Source organism: Xyrauchen texanus, chromosome 37 (assembly GCF_025860055.1).
Source record: "Xyrauchen texanus isolate HMW12.3.18 chromosome 37, RBS_HiC_50CHRs, whole genome shotgun sequence".
Classification (NCBI taxonomy): Eukaryota; Metazoa; Chordata; class Actinopteri; order Cypriniformes; family Catostomidae; genus Xyrauchen; species Xyrauchen texanus.
The window spans coordinates 12339373-12358325 of record NC_068312.1 but is presented as its reverse complement, the minus strand read 5'-3'; the positions used below and the strand labels follow the sequence as shown (position 1 = coordinate 12358325).

Genomic DNA, 18953 nt, shown 5'->3' with positions numbered 1-18953 from the left:
ATACAATAAATTCTCCTGAAAATAGGTTTAATTGTCTTAATACAAAATAGAATTTTTTGGATATGTTCTTGACTGATCTTGTGAGATTCACACAATAAATTGTGGTCTAAAGCTAAAGAAGAAAAAGTAGTGCCTTTTTGTGGGGGCGACTTGCATAAAATCAATTCTAAATCAGACCTTGAATAGAGGATTAAAAAATGAACAGTGAGATGTGCTGAAATGAGTGAAAGATGTTTGAGTGTATTTTATGTATGTATAAGTTCCGGAAGCAGCAAGTGTGCATGCATGTGTTTGTGCGAGCCAACATTAGGACCGAGCCCAGTGTTTTTTTTAGGCCTGCTCTGAGGTCAAAAAGTAGCGGGGTCTCAATTGTTTGAGAGTTAGACAGCTCTGTCTGTGTTTGCACTGTGTGAAATGTGTGTGTGTTTGGGTGTAAAATGGCGCTGGGTTATGTAGCTAAAAATTTGAATCAACATTTTAAAGCTTTTTTGAATATATTCAATATAGGCTGTGTTATCTTGAATCTTTAATCCTTGACCAAACCGTTATTGTTGCCAGTTAGATTCAAAATGTTCCAAATCATTTTCATTTAAAAAAAATAAATTAAAAAAATGATGTGGTGGAAGTGAATGGTTACTGAAGCTAACACCTCCTTTTATATCACCAGCAAAGTCATTGTGAATGTATTCATATATCGTCCAAACCTATGTGAAAGAACTTTATACTTTAACCCTCTTCACACACTATTAGGGTTTATGGGTTTATACTGTACGCTAACGCAAACGAGATGTGTTTGTCTCTGACCTGTTTGGGCTGCGTTTTGTTTTTCCATCACGGCGGAGGCAGAACAGTCTGATATTATCACACACATCAGATTGGCCCAGTTCCCTCGAGTCAGAGGCAGCCAACCATTTGTTTTGACCTGATCGCTCTACTGTACCGTTCAGAGCCACTGACGTAGGTCCGTTCTCAAACCACTATTATGGTTGGAGCTCTCCCTCTTTGTGTGTGTGAGTGTGTGTTATTGCGAGTGTTTGTGTTTGCTGCTTTTTTCCATGCAGTGAACTTTAACATGCAGGCATTGCAAATTCCCTTGCAAATTCCATCATTTCTCATTCAAAAGATGACAGAGAGAAGGCTGAGAAGCAGAATTTAAAGGAGTAGTTCACCCAAATTTGAAAATACTGTCATTTACTCACCCTTATGTCCTTCCAAACCTGTATGACATTCTTTCTTTCGTAAAGCACAAAACATAAATACAATGAATGGGGACTGGAGCTTTCAAGCCTCAAAAGGGATGCAAAGGCACACTAAAAGAATCAAAAAATTGGTTCATACAACTTGTGCACTATGCTCCGTGTCTTTTGAAGCCATACAGTAGGTTTTTGTGGTTTCGTGAACTGGATCGACCTTTTGATTAAAAGGATTTGAAGGTTTTCAGTGAATAACGACTTAAATTTCTGTCTGTTTTGTACCCAAAGCTATCACGTGACTTCAGAAAATTTGGATTATAGCACACGAGTTGTATGGATCACTTTAAAGAAACACTTGTGATTCTTTTGTATCTTTTTTGAAGATTGAAAGCTCCAGAACCCATTCATTGCAATTGCACGTAAAAGAGCGACCAGTACATTTCACAGAATTTCTCATTTTGTGTTTCACACAAGAAAGAAATTAAGGAATTGATCATAAAAGTGTCAAACAACTTATGCGCTTTCATCCATGATTTCTATAGCCGTACGAGTGCTTTGTGAGTGAGGTTTTGCAAACCGGATCAAACGATTCATTGAAAAGATTTGACTCAATAGAACGATTCGTTCAGCTAAGGAGCACTAGGGCATATGTAACAATTTTTAGTGAATACATTTTCTATCTGCTTCTTACCCAATGGTATCATATGTCTTCTGAAGACTTGGATTTTTTAAGAATATACTGGTTTGTTCTTTTCTCTGCAATTAAAATGAACTGGGACTTCAGCTTTCAAGCTTCATAAAGAACATAAAAGCACCATAAAAGTATTTAAAAAAAAAAAGTGCTTTCTAAGACTTCTGCGCTGTAATCCAATTCTTTGAAGTCATACAATAGCTTTTTGGGTGAGGGTTTGTGAACCGGATCAGCCGATTCATTGAAAAGATTTGACTGAAAAGAACGATTCATTCTGCGTTCATTTAAGGTTTTCAGTGAATAATGTCATACATTTTAGCCTGATCTTCATACAAAGCTTTTATATGACCTTAGAAGTCTTGGAATATTGCACTCAAGTTGCATGGATCTATTTGATATTACTTTTATGATTCTTTTGTATCCTTTTTGAAGCTCGAAAGCTCCAGTCCCCATCCATTGTAATTGCATTGAAAAGAGCGATCAGTACATTCTTCAAAATTTCACATTTTGTGTTTCTCGGAAGAAAACAATACAAGTTTGGAGTGAAAAGAGGGCGAGTAGCCTAATAAAAGATCATTTTTATTTTTGAACTATTCCTTTTAACCATCGTCCTCTCTCTTAACGCAACCACCAGTTGCAGTTGTAACGTTAGCATTAACATTCTTTGCTTCCCTCATTACTCGCAGCGCTATTTTAAATCTTCCAATGGAGGAGTTGCCAAATGTGTTAAGGGGAATGGAAATCATAAGGCTCTATGTGTCGAGATGCGCGCACACACACACACACACACACACACACACACACACACACATACACACAGTCCCCCACTATGTAATGACATTCAATGTATTTAGTGACGCTGCTGGGCCGTATTGTGGCGCTCCAGGACCTTACGGAATCCTGCCGTGTTGACTGGCTGGTTACCAAGCAACCAGAAGTCACACACGATGGGCTTCATGAAGCGTGTGCGTGGCAGTTTAGCATATGTGTATGTGCCTTTGGTACCCTGCAGTGGGTCCATGTGACGTGTGTGCGGACACTTGATTTGTGTGGAAACCTATTTGCAGATACATATGCTCTGGAGTGGGCACAAGCACTTGTGTGTGTTCGTGTGCGTGTTTACATCAGTCTGGTGGGGGCAGGTGGTCTTAAGAAGAGTCTTGCGTAATGGGATACACAAAGCACGAGGGCTGGAGAGGGTGATGATGAGGGTGTCGTTGAGTATCATCCCTTCTAACATACACACATACGCACACAAACACACACACAGGCACATTTGTGGCCCTTAGGGAAAGGACGTGCCAGACTGTGGAGCTCATTCATTGTGTAATCACTCACAGACAGAATTACATGATGTTTCTCCCCCATTCAGCATATAGAATGGATACTGGCAGAAATGGAGATGACGACTTTGTATTCAGTGACTAGTTTCAGCTTTCCAGTGTTGAAAAGTTCATTTAAAACACTCCTGTCCATGTTTGTTTCACTAGCCTTGACATTTTTGACTATCGGCTCATTCAGTCCAAGAACCAATTCTATTACACGTAGTTTGAACAAAGTTAGCTTTTTTAAATTCAAAGCCACGAACTTGGCAAATGCCTGCCGAATTCAGCTCGTAAACCTGACTTTGTTTCCCAGTGCACTGGTAAAAACCTTTTTGCCCTGACTAAAAATTACGTAAAGCTATACCAGTTTGAAGCTTGCCAGTTTGGAAAAGCTCTTGCCATTTTTGAGTGCAATATACATTGTCAAACATACGTCAAACACATTTTCTCAGGCACTTATTGAGTCTAAATAGATGCACAACTAACAGGATTTTGGTAGTACACACAAATGTCAATAGCCATATCATACTGTTCATGTGTTACACTTGCTATAGTTTACATCGCTTTCTTCTTCATCAAATAGCAATGTCAAATGTAAATGTCAAGTTACCAGCCAGCATTATTAATTTTACCAATGGTGTCATTTTGGAGGGAATATCTGATAGAGTTGACCAATGACAGACAAGGAAAGTGTTGGGAAACTGTTCTAAAACAGTGAGCACATTTACACATTTGATCTTAGACCGATTATGCTTGAACATGTGTGGTCATGTAAGTGCCTTTAACAATTTTACTTAATTTTAAGGTCATAAGCGGTTAAAGAAAAAACCAATTAACACCGATCATACATTTTTGCGAGATCATGAAGCACTTTATTTGTATAGCACCTTGTAGCAATATAGCACAAAGTTATTATTATTTCAAATCTCATGTAAATGCTGCTTTCTTATGTTGTCGTTTTTTTTAAAATAAGATAGTTACCAGTGTGTTGCTATTCAGTTTGGTGAAACTAGAAGCACAGAAATTACACATCTACCTAAGTTGTCATTTTTATTTGATAATTTTATGGTTTGTTTGTCCATATGTTCATTTGTATCTTGTTGTCTGGACTCTGTTTGCATCTGGTCGTTCAGGAGGACTACGAGGTGATGCCTGATGAAAAGAGAAAAAGTCGAGGAGATGAGATCGTCAAGAAGTTTCTCACCAAGCAGGTGTGAATCAGCTTTCCATTTGTGTGTATGTTGATTTGAGATTATATGTGTACCAGTAACCTGAGAGTATGATGTTTCTCCAACAGTCCCCTGAGTGTGTAGATGTAGCCGAGGGTCTTGCTGAGAGCTGCAGGGAGAATCTCGAACTGAGCCCCTGCAAAGAGATCTTCAGTGACTGTCGCAAGTAAGACGCACACAAACTTGTGTACATGAGAGGAAATCCAATTGTCTTCTTTTATTCTATAAATTAGGATTATCACTACACTCTAAACCTACACCCAGCCCTTCCACTTACGGACACCTTATGACATTTTTTTTTTAATTTGAATTAAAGACCTTATTAAATCAGCAGTTATCTTTTCTGTGTTGACACTCACTTGAGCACTTTATTATGAACACCTACTGTATTCATGTGATTATCTAATCAGCCAGTCATGTGACAGCAGTGCAGTGAATAAAATCATGCAGATATGGGTAAGGAGTTTCAGTTAATATTCACATCAACCATCAGAATGGGGAAAAACATGATCTCAATGATTTGGACCGTGGCATGATTGTTGGTGCCAGATGTACTGGTTTGAGTATTTCTGTAACTGAGGATCTCCTGGGATTTTCACATCTAAAATTAATCTCAAGAATTTACTCTGAATGGTGCCAAAAACAAAAAACATCCAGTGAGTGGCAGTTCTGCAGACGGAAATGCCTTGTTGATTAAAGAGGTCAATGGAGAATGGCCAGACTGGTTCAAGCTGACAAAATGTCTACAGTAACTCAGATAACCACTCTGTACAATTGTAGTGAGCAGAACAGCATCTCAGAATGCACAACACATCGAACCTTGAAGCGGATGGGCTAAAACAGCATAAAACGACATTTGGCACTTTATTAGGACCATATTGTTCCTAATAAATTGTTCCGTGAGTGTATTTCCTGTTGAAATAGGAAGTTTGGCTGATTATGCACATCTGTGCTAAATGCGAGCACACGGCTCAGACACTTATAAACCTTTATAAGATATATATATAAAAATGTAAAAATTTTGTTGTTTGCAAACACACAGAGCTCTTCATGACTACTTGAGTGGTGCACCCTTCGTTGACTATCAGAATAGCATGTATTTTGACCGCTTCCTCCAATGGAAGATGCTAGAAAGGTTGGTAAAGTTTGTCTTTCTTCCTCATCCTTTTCTCTATCCCTTACCCTTTTAGACTACGAAATCAAATGTCAATTTATTTCTAAATGTATTACAAGCCATAGAGGAAGCTAGTTTTATATCCACAACAAAGGCATATTGTTCCCTAAACCTCTGATTCCTGGTCAAATGGCAAACTGTCGTCATTGCAATGACTACATTAGTTTCATATTTTCTCATTTCATTGATATACCCGATTTCTTGCGAACACTCGATTATTTGTAATGCATCAACCTTGTGTGCACAGCTATATTCTTTGTTATAGGCCTACTGAAGGAAGTTCTTAGCTCGGGCTAAACCAGAATTCCTGCTTTTGTTTCATCTGGCTTAATCACAGTCAGCCGTAAAAGTGGTTCTGACGTGAATCCAGTTAAATTATTTGTTAGTGTAATTGTTTACACATGAAAGCAACCAGTCAGAAACAACTCATAAGCAACTTTGCTTTAGTGGTCCATAGAAAAATACTTAACAAATGATCTTTCCCCCTTTTCCCAACACAATTCCATGAAGACTTTGTTTGACAATGAGGTAGAAAATGTGTTTCCTATTGACTATATTATTGTAAATATTATGTACATTGTTCTCCACCTAGTTTTATAGAATGGATCTTTATGTGAAAATTCAGCTGTGTTTCCTGTTTGTGCTGGTTTGATGTCAGATGTTGTGGTCCTTTTTTTTTTTTCAGACAGCCCATCACAAAAGACACATTTCGCCAGTATAGAGTTCTGGGGAAAGGAGGCTTTGGGGAGGTGAGAAAAATCGGCAAAGTGTGTGTGAGAGATCTTTTTGGATCTGCATAAGAGACTCAATTGCTCTGTTGCAAAACCTACTAAGCTGCCTACTGTCTACATAGTCAACTAACTTCTAAGCATCCTCATAAGTGACTTAGTGAAATAGTGACTGACTTAAAACACTATACATAGGCAGCAATTGTTTCTCATGGGTATTATTCAATTAGCGTTCCTCACGTAAATTGTGCAAGAGATTCACAGTTGATTCCACTAGTTTTATGTTAGCATTTTGCTAAGCTAATGACACAATACTCTAATATGCACAAAGCATATTAGCACACCCAAATGTTGGACAAAATAGCTACTTGTGGGCATCTCGAAAAAACGCGTTCCTCATTTGAATCGTACAAGAGAGTTCACGGTTGATTCCTCTAGAGTCTTGTGTTATTTTGTTGCTAAGCTAATGACGCAATACTCTAATATGCACAAACAAAACATAGCACATACAGATATTGGACAAAATGGCTATGGGCATCTCAAAATTTTGCGTTCTTTTTTATCGCACAAGACACTTGGCTTACATTCACAGTTGATTCCCCTAGAGTGTGATTTTAGCATGTTGCTAAACTAATGACACGGTACTCTAAAATGCACAAATACATTTCATACCCAAATATTGGACAAAATGGCTACTCATGGGCATCACAAATTAGCGTTCCTCACGTGATACAGTAAAAAGATTCACAGTCGATTCCAGTACAGTCTGATATTAGCATGTTGCTAAGCTTATTATTATGTAACAATTTGCAAAGTGTAAAGCACACAAATATGGGACAAAATTGTTACTCATGGACACCACACATGAAGCATTCCTCATGTGACTCACACATTGATTTCACTAGAATGTGATATTAGCTTGTTGCTAAGCTAATTACACAATACTCTAATATGCACACAAAGATTGGACAAAATGGCTACTGGTGGGTATCACACAAATAGCATTCCTCAAGTGAATCAAATAAGAGGGTCACAGTTTATTTCACTAGAGTCTGGTGTAAGCATGTTGCTAAGCTAATGATCTAATACTCTACCATGCACAAATAATACATGGAACACACAAAGTTTAGACAAAATTACTTTGGACATAAAAACATTAAGCATTCCTCACGTGAATCGCACCAGAGACTCTGCGAACGCTCACAGTTGATTTCACTAGAGTGTGATGTTAGCATGTTGCTAAGCTAATTATGCAATACTTTAATATGCACACAAATATATAGCACACACAAACATTAGACAAATTGGCTACTCATGGGCATCACAAAATAGCGTTCCTCAAGTGAATCACACAGGAGACTACTAATCTCACGGTTGATTCTATACAGTACTATACGGTGTATGAGGTTATGTTTGGCTGTATCAAACTTCCAGTGTGTGTGTTTGTGGTGATAATACCTGTCCATCTGTGTCCAGGTGTGTGCATGCCAAGTGAGAGCCACAGGTAAAATGTATGCCTGTAAAAAGCTGGAGAAGAAAAGGATAAAGAAAAGAAAGGGAGAGGCAATGGCTCTCAATGAGAAACAGATTCTTGAGAAGGTCAACAGCAGGTTTGTGGTAAGTGGAATCTGTTCATATATCCATTTCTTCCACTTTATTACTCTTTTGATCTATCCTTTTCTTAGGTTCCCCCTACACTCTGGCTCTGTTTACACCTGGTATAAACATCCATCGTCCATCCGGGGATCTGATCACAAGTGGTCAGCTGAGACAGATTGTCATTTTCTCCTGGAATTAGCATACATCTCCAGTGACCACTTGTGATCAGATTTTGTTGAATAAAGGGTCTCTGATTTCAGCACTTTATACATAACTTATTACATCTGTCTGAAGCCTGGCTGGAGGGGGGGGGCTCAGTTTTGTACCAGGAGTGTAAAAACATTTGAAATTCTTTTGGCTTTTTATAGAGTTTGTGATCTGAATTGGTGTTTTAATATATATGCAGTATATTAAAGAATTATTAGAATACAATTGTTTAACTTAAAGGGATAGGGTGCCTAAAAGTTAAAATTCTGACATCATCACTCACCCTCATGTTGTTCAAAACCCGTTTGAATTTCCTTGTATTTTGGAACACAAAAGGAGATGTAAGGCTACAATTAGGTTATAGGTTAAAAACTTAAATGATTTGCATTTTTATTCTACACATTCTTATATTTTTTGTAATTTTTTGCTGTTCTCAGGTGAGTTTAGCATATGCCTATGAAACCAAAGATGCCCTGTGTCTGGTGCTGACCATAATGAATGGTGGAGATCTGAAATTTCACATCTATAACATGGGAACTCCAGGCTTTGAGAAGGACCGTGTGCAGTTCTACGCCGCTGGGATCTGCTGTGGTCTAGAACATCTGCATAGAGAGTCTATCGTCTACAGGTGTGCAAGAACTGAAGTCTGGTTCTAGACCACTCTCAAATGCATCCAACTTCACAAATTGATCCTGAAACGGTCCTCTTGAGTAATGCTTTCAGCTTTACATTTATTTGTTCTTTCCAGGGATTTAAAACCAGAGAATATACTCCTAGATGACAACGGTAAGTCTAATCACATTTTAACTTTCAAATAATCTTAATAAAAACCATTGCATTGGTTTTGACTTGGATATTGTGTCTGGTTTGTTCATCTCTCCTTCTCTCTGTCTGTAGGTCATATCCGGATCTCAGACCTGGGACTGGCCATTAAAGTGCCTAATGGAGAGCAGATCCGGGGCCGGGTGGGGACAGTGGGTTACATGGGTAATGATCTATAACTGTATTGATTTGTAAATGGATAGTTAACATATGACATGTCCATGAACTTGTTTTTATTCATCTATGGGGTTCAAAATTCATTTGGCATTTTCCTTATTTAATTGTTTTTTTATTTCTTCATTACAAATTCAGCATAGTAATTTGAATGGAAAGTTCAATTTTTTAAATGAAAATGAATTTCATAATTTTATACAGAGTTAGCCAGGTTAACCTGAGTCCCAGGTTTTCAATGTGGACTGAGGTTTGTGAACCCCACTGTATGTTCTGTATAAGGGGAAGTGTATATCCTAGGTCCTTAGTTTTTTGCCTTGACTAGTTCTTTTTAGATAGTCCTGCAGTGTGACAAACATATTTGTAAAAGCACAAACATTCCATTTATTAATGAGATAATGTTAATTTAAAAAAATGGCTTGGATAATAATTTTACAAGAAAATGTTGTTGAAGTATTTATTTTATAAGATGTTTATTAGATATCAATTGATGGGGATATCAAACGTTAAAATGTTGTTCATTGATTGATAAACTCAATCTGTATTGATGTACAGCTCCAGAGGTAATCAATAACGAGCGGTATAGCATGAGTCCGGACTGGTGGGGGCTGGGTTGTCTGATCTACGAAATGACCGCTGGGCGATCGCCTTTCCGTGCTCGCAAAGAGCGAGTGAAGAGGGAGGAGGTGGAGAAGAGAGTGCAGGAGGAAGAAGAAGAGTACAGCGACAAGTTTTCAGAAGACACCAAAGCCATCTGCAGGATGGTGAGGCCACACACAAACACACAATGCAGACAGTATCTATGCTGGTCAGCATCCAAGATGACGCAGTAGAGCACAACCGAGAGCTTGTATCCAAAGCTACATTATCTCTTCATTCAAACACTCAATAGAGGCTGATTTAGTCTCTCACTGATTGAGTGCACAAAGCTGGAAAAGTTGGGTCACTTCTGTACATTTGGCTGGTAGTGCATGTTTTCTTCTGGGAAAAGAGCTGATGATGGATAGTTCACCTGAAAATGAAAATTCAGTCATTTACTCATCCTAATGTTTCAAACCCATATGTTTTTCTTCCTTCCGTGGAACTTAAGGAGACGTTTTGCAGAATGAATCAGAAAGGGGCTGTGGGCCAGATTCATGACACATTCTTAAGAAAAAATAATCTTCTTCACTACTGTTTTCTTCTTCATTTCTTACTAATGGGAAAAAGTTAAGATTATTATAATATTTAGTATTACTGAAAAAGACCTCTTATGTTTATAACCTTATAATTTATACTATGAACTCTATATTTTTCACAAATCTTTTCTAGCTTCAGAAATGACAAAAAACAAAACAACAACATTGAAGTACCATAAAACAACTCACGCGGTGTATATGAAGTCTTCTGAAGCCATATAAAGCTTTGTGTGAGTAACAGACCAAATCTGAAAAACGTTCCCTCCACCACAGCTCTCAAATCTCATAAACGGTTGCGTATTTACAACACACATACAATGCTTGAGTCATATGGACTACTTTAGGTTCTTTATGTTGATGTTATGATGTCATTTGTTGAGCTTGTCAGGCCCAGTTTCCATTTACCATCATTGAATGTTAAAAAAAGACCAAGTCGAACGTTCTGCCTTCCGTCTCCTTGTGCTGCACTGAAAAAAGAAAGTCATAAGGGTTTGTATCAACATGAGGGTGAAGGAATTATGTTTTTAACTATACATTTAACTGTCATTAATGAAAGGTTCAGTGTCGCATCATTTGAATGGCATCCATGATAATCCTTTCACAAAACTCACGAATGTTCCCACCCCAACTCGGCCCCAGTGTACAGTTTTGTGATGTGTGGTTTGTGATTGCCAATCCTAGTTTTAGGACGTTTGTCCCATTTAAATGTCTTCATTTGACACACAACCTTTTTTCTACATATTTCAAAGCCATTGACTAACCTTGGCTGAGGTTTAATAGGTTACATTCCTCTCTTAAAAATGGTTCAACCTGTGTTCGTAACATTTGGCTGGCTGTTCTCTGTTTCCTGTCCCACAGCTGTTAGCCAAAGATCCCAAGCAGAGGCTTGGCTGCCACGCAGAAGGAGGTGCCGGAGTCAAAGCCCACCCCTTCTTCAAGAACATCAACTTCAAGAGATTAGAGGCCGGCATTCTGGACCCTTCCTTTGTGCCTGATGTGAGTTCCTTGGAATTTTGTTGAGTTGGAGTTTGAAGGTGCACGCAGTAGGTTTTCCTAATTTAAAACGTTTTAAAGAAATGAATAGTGCTTTTGACAAGTATGTTTAAACTAGTAGCTGTCAATGGATTATATTTTTTTTTATAATGACATGACATGCCAATTATTAATCGCAATTAATCGCATAGATAAATATTTGATGAGAAAGCCCCCAAATTAACAATAATTCAATATATAATGATTAACCATTAAATGCATCTATATTTGATCAAACATTATTACATACTCTGGTCTTTAGAGGCCAGCACGTACAGTATATCTATCCCAAATGGATCTACAAAATTCCCAGATAGTGTAACATTTTCAAAGCACTTTCAAAGCAATTAGGAAATAATGCAATAGAATATATTCTGATTTATTTTTATGTTTTATTTTCCATATATATATCAAATACATGATGCAACAAATCAGAACAAATCTAGAACAGGAATCATTACTTTCACACTGAAAGTTCATGAGACACAACTGGCTGTCAAACACATATTGAGCTACACTTAACACATAAACTGCATATGAGCTACAAATGTATTTTCTCATGCACATATTGAGTCTACTGTAAAAAGATGCACAACTAACAGGATTTCAATAGGACACCCAAGTCAATCACTGAAAGAACAGCACCACCTTGAGTAACAAATAGCATGTATAATATGTATGTGTACACGCATACGGGATACTGATAATTCACCATTGTTGCACAGAAAATCAATGTGATTTAGTAGTAATTTGTATAAATATAGTACTCATATATATATATATATATATATGAAAAATGCAAATAAAAACAAAAAAAAGAGTGATTTGTAAATTATATTCACCCTTTGCTAACTACAACTTCACATTATATGATGTTTTACCTTGTGAATTTCATTGTTTATTTATTTTAAATGTACAGTAATTTCAAATCAGATGATCGCAACATGCTCCACAAAAGTTGGTATAGTCGAGCGTTTACCACTGTGAAACATCACCATTTCTTCTAATAACACTTATTAAGCATTTGGGCACTGAAGACGCAAGTTTGTTAAGTTTAGAAAGTGGAATTTTCACCCAAACATCCATTTACGCAGGTCTTCAGCTGCACAATTGTATGGGGACTTTGTTGCCGTATGGTGTTTGTGGCAGGGCGGAGGGCGGGGCTGGGTCGTGATCATACACACCCGGTCCCTTATCAGGCTAATCAAGCCTCCGAGCAGGATAAAGGCCGACTGCGGAGGATGGTGCGGGAGAGACAGATAGTTTACGGGCATGTCCGTCATGTGTGTGTGTTTGTCTTTTGTTTAAGTTAATCATTAAAATATTATTTATGTCATCAAGCCGGTTCTCGCCGCCTCCTTTCCATTGAACTGCGTTACAGTGTTCTTCATAATATGCCACACATTCTCAATTGGAGACAGGTCAGGACTGTAGGCTGGCCAGTCTAGCACCTGCACTCTCTACTTACACAGCTATCCACTTTAAATCTGGGGCAGTATTGTGGATTGAAAGTTGTCCTGCTGGAAAATGCAGAGACGTCCCTGGAAATGACGGTGCTGGATGGCAATATATGTTGCTGCAAAATGTGTACATATATGTCTGCATTAATGGTGCCCTCACAAATTTGTGAGTTACCCATGCCATGGGCACTGACACACCCCTGGCCCATTGAGACACTGGCTTTTGGACCTGATGCTATTAACAGCTTGGATGGTCCTTTTCCCCTTTGGCACGGAGAACACTTTTTTTCAGACCAAAAGTTCCACTTTTCTACTTTCCATCTAAGATGAGACCAAGCCCAGAGAAGTCAGCAGCGCTTCTGGACAGTGTTGATGTATGGCTTCTGCTTTGCGTAACAAAGTCTTAACTTGCATCTATGGATACAACTGCCCATTTAAACTCTTGTAAACTCACTTGTTATAAAGTCTCTAGTCCTATCAGAAAACGTATAAAAGATTTTAATATGGAATATGATGCCTCATGGAGGCTGCCATGTTGACATGACCAGCTGAATTCTGCTCTTTTTATCCCAGTAGCTGTTATCGTTCACTTGTGCTAGAATGAATTAATCATAGCTGACTGCGAATAGTATTTCTGCGAGGACATATGTAACCAAAAACTTGATTTTTCATAATGCTACATCTACACCACTAGTTGTCCGTATACACTCACTGAACACTTTATTAGGAACACCTGTACACCTACTTATTCATGCGATAATGAAAAAAACAATTCCAGTGAGCAGCAGTTCTGCAGACACAAACGCCTTGTTGTTGAGAGAGGTCAATGGAGAATGGCCAGACTGGTTTGAGCTGACAGAAAGGCTACAGTAACTCAGATAACCCCTCTGTATAACTGTAGTGAGCAGAACAGCATCTCAGAATCCACAACACATCGAACCTTGAAGCGGATGAGCTACAACAGCAGAAGACCCCGTTGGGTTCCACTTCTATCAGCCAAGAAAAGTAAACTGAGGCTGCAGTGGGCAATGGCTCACCAAAACTGGACAGTTGAAGACTGGAAAAACGTAGCCAGGTCTGATGAATCTCTGCTGAGGCACACAGATAGTAGGGTCAGAATTTGGTGCCAACAGCATGAATACATGGACCCAATCTGCCTTGTGTCAACAGTCCAGGCTGGTGGTGGTGGTGTAATGGTGTGGTGAATTTTTTCTTGGCACACTTTGGGCCTGTTAATGCCAATCAATTATCAAGTGAACGCCACAGCCAATTTGAGTATTGTAGCTGACCATGTGCATCCCTCTAATGGCTATTTCCAGCATGATAATGCACTATATCACAAAGCAAAAGTTGTCTCAAACTGGTTTCAAGAACATGACAATGAGTTCACTGTTCTTCTATCAGCTGACAAATCTGAAGACATTTTGTGATGCAGTCATGTCAACATGGACCAGAATCACAAAGAAATGTTTCCAACATCTTTTGGAATCCATGCCATGAAGAATTGAGGCTGTTTTGAGAGAGCAAAGAGAGGCCCCACCTAGTATTAGTATAGTGTTCCTAATAAAGTGCTCAGTGAGTGTACCTCCATGTAAGCCAGAGCATTATAAAAAAGTACAGAGTTCATCTTTAATGCTACATTTTCTTATCCTGATGCACTCTTTGTGACTTATCTTTATTTTGCTCTTTTTCTCTCCTCTGCAGCCCAGGGCGGTCTACTGTAAAGATGTTCTGGACATTGAGCAGTTCTCCACAGTTAAGGGTGTCAACCTGGACCAAACAGACAATGATTTCTACTCCAAGTTTGCCACTGGCTGTGTCTCAATCCCATGGCAGAACGAGGTATAAAGCTGTGATAGAACCCCTGCTGTCACCATTAAATTGCTGTGTGGCAAAGTTTTTGTGCAGGTAGTATGGCTGTGAATTGAATAAAAAATGAGGAGAAAAGATTTAACTATTCATTTAAAGTTTTTGATTAATAAAAGCAATAAGACAATCTGCTTCAGGTCATGCCGAAGAAACGCTGTAATGCACAACTTCTCATGGCTTATTGCGGTAGTTTAGCAAGGCCTGAATAATGTATTGACCAATCAGCATCCAGGTCCAAATCTGTGTTATAATGAACATTACAAGATGCTAAGAATTATTTTGACCATCTCATAATCAGTTTTTTTTTCCTGTCTGTCTGTCTCTCTCTTTTGCTCTTGTGTCTTTGTATGTTCTGTGTGTTTCTCTTCTTCTGTCTCATCCTCTCTGCTGAAGATGATCGAGACAGAGTGCTTCAGCGACCTTAACGTATTTGGGCCTCAGGGGTCGCGACCCCCTGACCTGGACTGGAACCAGCCTCCCGAACCACCCCGCCGAAGCCTGCTGGACAGGATCTTTAGGAGACATGTGAGGATCACCTCCACCTCCACCACAGAGGAACACCCCAGAGAACACGATAGTTAACTACAGACCAGGTTAAACAACCCATCAGGACACCAAACACTCATACATGTAGAGCAGAACACGAGCGATCAGGCTGAAGCGTTGTACATGGGTAGTTGACAAATAACATGTCCTTGAATCTTTTTAATTCAGCATCAATATTTTAGGTTACAGTTTCCATACTGTATACTTATAGGGTAAAATGTTTATCTTAGGTCTGTAAGGTCACCATTTCTTGGTCACTGTTTGCCTTAATTGATTTTAAATGGTCTTCTGGTGTGAATCTATATATATATTTTAAATGACAAATATTCTGTGTTGCTGCAATTAATATAAGGTCATACAACTGTATGGATAATAATCATGGAAGAATTGGAAACATTTTGTTTAGAATAGTTTTAGGTAAATGATATCAGTGGCTCTCAATTGCTGGCTTTCGATCCAAAAATGGTTTGAAGGTCTAATTTATGTTGTTGACTATGTACAGCTAGGATAGCAAAACAATAATAAGAAAAAACCTATCTCCTTTTATAAGAGTATTTTGGCACAAATTAATACCTTATCCTCAAAAACCATGAACAAAACTGTGCAAGGAAAAATAAAATATGATCCAGACTACATTTAAAGGAATCGTTCACCCCCAAACAATTCTCTCATCATTTTCTCACCCTCATACCATATCAGACATGTACTGTATGACTCATTCAAGGATACGGGTTCATTCCTTGCATGACAGAGCACAGCGAATGTAAGTGTCTAAAATGATTGAATACAGTTCAGTTGAATGATAAAGTTTACTTTTTTTTTTCTTTTCTGAAATTACAAAAAATAACCACAAATCTAACAACAAAGCTTAAATAAAAGTTAGCGTTTTACCTGTCAATCAAATAACCTGATGCTCACAAATGCACAGTTTGAACCAAGAACAAGTCTAATTAAGCCCTTTAATGATAGTAAATTATAGCAAAATGGAGTGATATTGCAACAAATAAATAAATCCATCCTTTTGTACAGACTTTTCAATCACCATTGAAGACAACATGAACCAGAGAAAGAGAACAATGAAGGAAGATTTTACTATTTAATGAAGAAAAGTTAGTTTAGGGGTAGTTTGGAAAGTGCATGATACAATTTTAATTTAGGTTGTCTATCCATGAAAGTATTGTTTGATTTACTTTTTATTAAAATGAGTAACTAATTTTACTCACAATATAAAAGGTTGTGTCATGTGTGTATACATTAACATTACACAATTTATTAACATGAAAACTGAACAATATTTTTAAACCATTTTTAATCTTGGTATATGTGCATTTCTACATATACTAATAGAGTTTAATATAAAAAAAAATTGTAATGCACCATCATTAGGAACTAACATGAACAATATTGCATGTGCTGTATAAATCAACACAAACCAAAAAATTCCAAGATGAACAATTGCGTGAAAGCTAATTTGTAATGTAATACATGTTACATGTGCATGTGTTAATGTATATAACCTTAACATAAAATGTATTATTAAATCATAAACCCCAACAACAACACCCCCAAACCCGCTCTGACCACCCTGAAGTTCATTGTGTAATTCTCACCCTGGTTAAATCCATGTCTTTTGAATTAATACGTTAGGTATGGGTGAGAAACTGATCCATATTCAAGTCCTTTTTCACTATAAATCTCTACATTCACTTTCTTCTTTTCTTTTTGCCGATTCGCATAGTTCTCGCATATCGCCACCTACTTAGTATGGAGAGGACTTTTTCACCCATACCTATCATATTGCTTCTGAAGACATAGATGTGACCATTGGAGTCATATGGATTACTTTATGTTGCCTTTATGTGCTTTTTGGAGCTTCAAAGTTCTGGCCATCATTTACACTTGCATTGAATGGACCTACAGAGCTGAAATATTCATCTAAAAATCTTAATTTGTGTCCAGGAGAAAAAATAAAGTCATACACATCTGGAATGGCATGGTGGTGAGTAAATGATGAAAGAATTTTCATTTTTGGGTGAACTGTCCCTTTAAATATGCATTTACCTGCAGTACAATGAGGATTAACATGTTTTTTTCTGACCGCAATCTGTTTACTGTGATGAATTATTGGCTGCACATTGAAATTCAAGAGATATCTAGAAACTAAAACTGTCAGTTTCACTACTCATCCAATTGCAGTTTTTTGAGGCCAATGTAGTTCATGGTATTTTTTTTTTTATTATTTTTTTTACGATAAATATTTTTGGTACTGTGTTATCTTGCAACTGGATGTCCAATGTAAAATCAGGATCCTAAAGCAAAACCAACTGAGAACCACTGAATAATAGCCTGTGGTCCCACAGGATACTGCTTAAAATGTTTTGTCAGCTGCCCATATGTCTTTATGTGAGAGACTATCATTAAAGCTTTTCCACTAATATGATTTCTTTCTTTTACACATCATTGTTTTGTTTCCGTTTAGCATCCAGAGGTGACCATTGCTCACAGCCAGGTCTCGTCTTCCAGCATCAACTCTGTTGACTCCATGTCAAACTCTGCCCCCTAGTGGACAGAGAGCTGCGAGACTACAGGGAACACAAACAAGTGAGCGATGAAGAGAAAGAGAGGAAACAAATTAGAGTGAGGAACTTCTGCCCTTTAAAAGCTGCTCTTCAGAGTGTGGAATTGTCTGCTTTCCTCGCCTCTGTCCACACATACCATCCACTTCCTGCAGAGAGGACAGGAGACCAAACAAACTCCTTTGAAGAGACGAAAAGACCTTTATTTATCCGTTTTGTGACCGAAAAGAGGACTTGTATTCCTTCACCTCATGCTCCCTCAGGATTGCTGGACCAGTAAAGAGCCACTGACAATGACAGAATATGAACTCATATTATTCAGGGGATTTTATCAACAATGAAGAGGCCTCAACAGGGAACGGGAATGGGGCTTTTTAAATTTAGTTTGTTTTGCGAAGGAAAGATAATATAGTGAACTTCAGACACTCTTTACACACACACACACACACACTCTCTCTTTTTCCTTCATCCCTGTCTTAATATCATTTATTCTTTCCATCTACACATAACACTTTTAACCTCAACCCAAAATGTGCATTGTCTTGCATACTCTCAGGCCAAAGATAGAGCTTATTACAGGAAGACATGTATTTAAATTACCTTTGCCATATTTTGTTCCAGAGAGCGACATAAGGCCTAAAAGCACAAGAAGAATCTGAGTTTGGTTAAGCTGGTTGTCTTTCCCCCCATTGCATGTGCATAGAATGTGAAATAACTCAAAAAAACAAACTGTATTTGGCAGCTTCGGCCTCCTCCAATCCACAGAGTCGCACAATGGACGTTGCACCCTTAAAGGAATATTCTGTGTTAAAAACTTGTAAGTTAAAGAGATAGTTCAACTAAAAATGAAAATTCTCTCACCATTTACTCACCCTCATGATATCCCATGTGTGTATGAATTTCTTTCTTCACCAGAACACATTTGATGAAAGTTAGAAAAATATCTCAGCTCAGTAGGTCCTTAAAACACAAGTGGATGGTGATCAGACTTTTGAAACTCCAAAAATTCATAGACTGTCAGTATAAACTTCATAGATACGATTCCAGTGGTTCCAGTCTTCTAAAGTGATATGATCGCTTTTGGTGCAAAAAAAAATAAAAAGTACTTTTTAAATATAATCCAACACTTCCTGTAAACTTGACGAGAGGGTGG

At 38.0% G+C, this 18953-nt stretch overlaps 1 protein-coding gene across 2 annotated transcripts in view; it reads left to right on the top strand.

Moving 5' to 3' along the window:
* The window catches only part of grk5l (G protein-coupled receptor kinase 5 like), a 63101-nt gene extending 44370 nt beyond the window's left edge, over positions 1 to 18731 (top strand). Inside the window, exons 4-16 of one of the 2 annotated variants that reach the window (XM_052108647.1) lie at positions 4343 to 4420; positions 4507 to 4604; positions 5481 to 5573; positions 6298 to 6361; positions 7817 to 7957; positions 8584 to 8774; positions 8895 to 8932; positions 9044 to 9133; positions 9695 to 9903; positions 11176 to 11313; positions 14514 to 14651; positions 15072 to 15203; positions 17704 to 18731. In XM_052108647.1, the coding sequence (XP_051964607.1) occupies positions 4343 to 4420; positions 4507 to 4604; positions 5481 to 5573; positions 6298 to 6361; positions 7817 to 7957; positions 8584 to 8774; positions 8895 to 8932; positions 9044 to 9133; positions 9695 to 9903; positions 11176 to 11313; positions 14514 to 14651; positions 15072 to 15203; positions 17704 to 17787 (1494 nt within the window). In that variant the 3' untranslated portion in view covers positions 17788 to 18731. Of the gene's footprint in view, positions 1 to 4342; positions 4421 to 4506; positions 4605 to 5480; positions 5574 to 6297; positions 6362 to 7816; positions 7958 to 8583; positions 8775 to 8894; positions 8933 to 9043; positions 9134 to 9694; positions 9904 to 11175; positions 11314 to 14513; positions 14652 to 15071; positions 15272 to 17703 lie in introns of both variants that reach the window. The other variant, XM_052108646.1, reaches the window with a different exon arrangement.
* Positions 18732 to 18953: the final 222 nt, after the last annotated feature.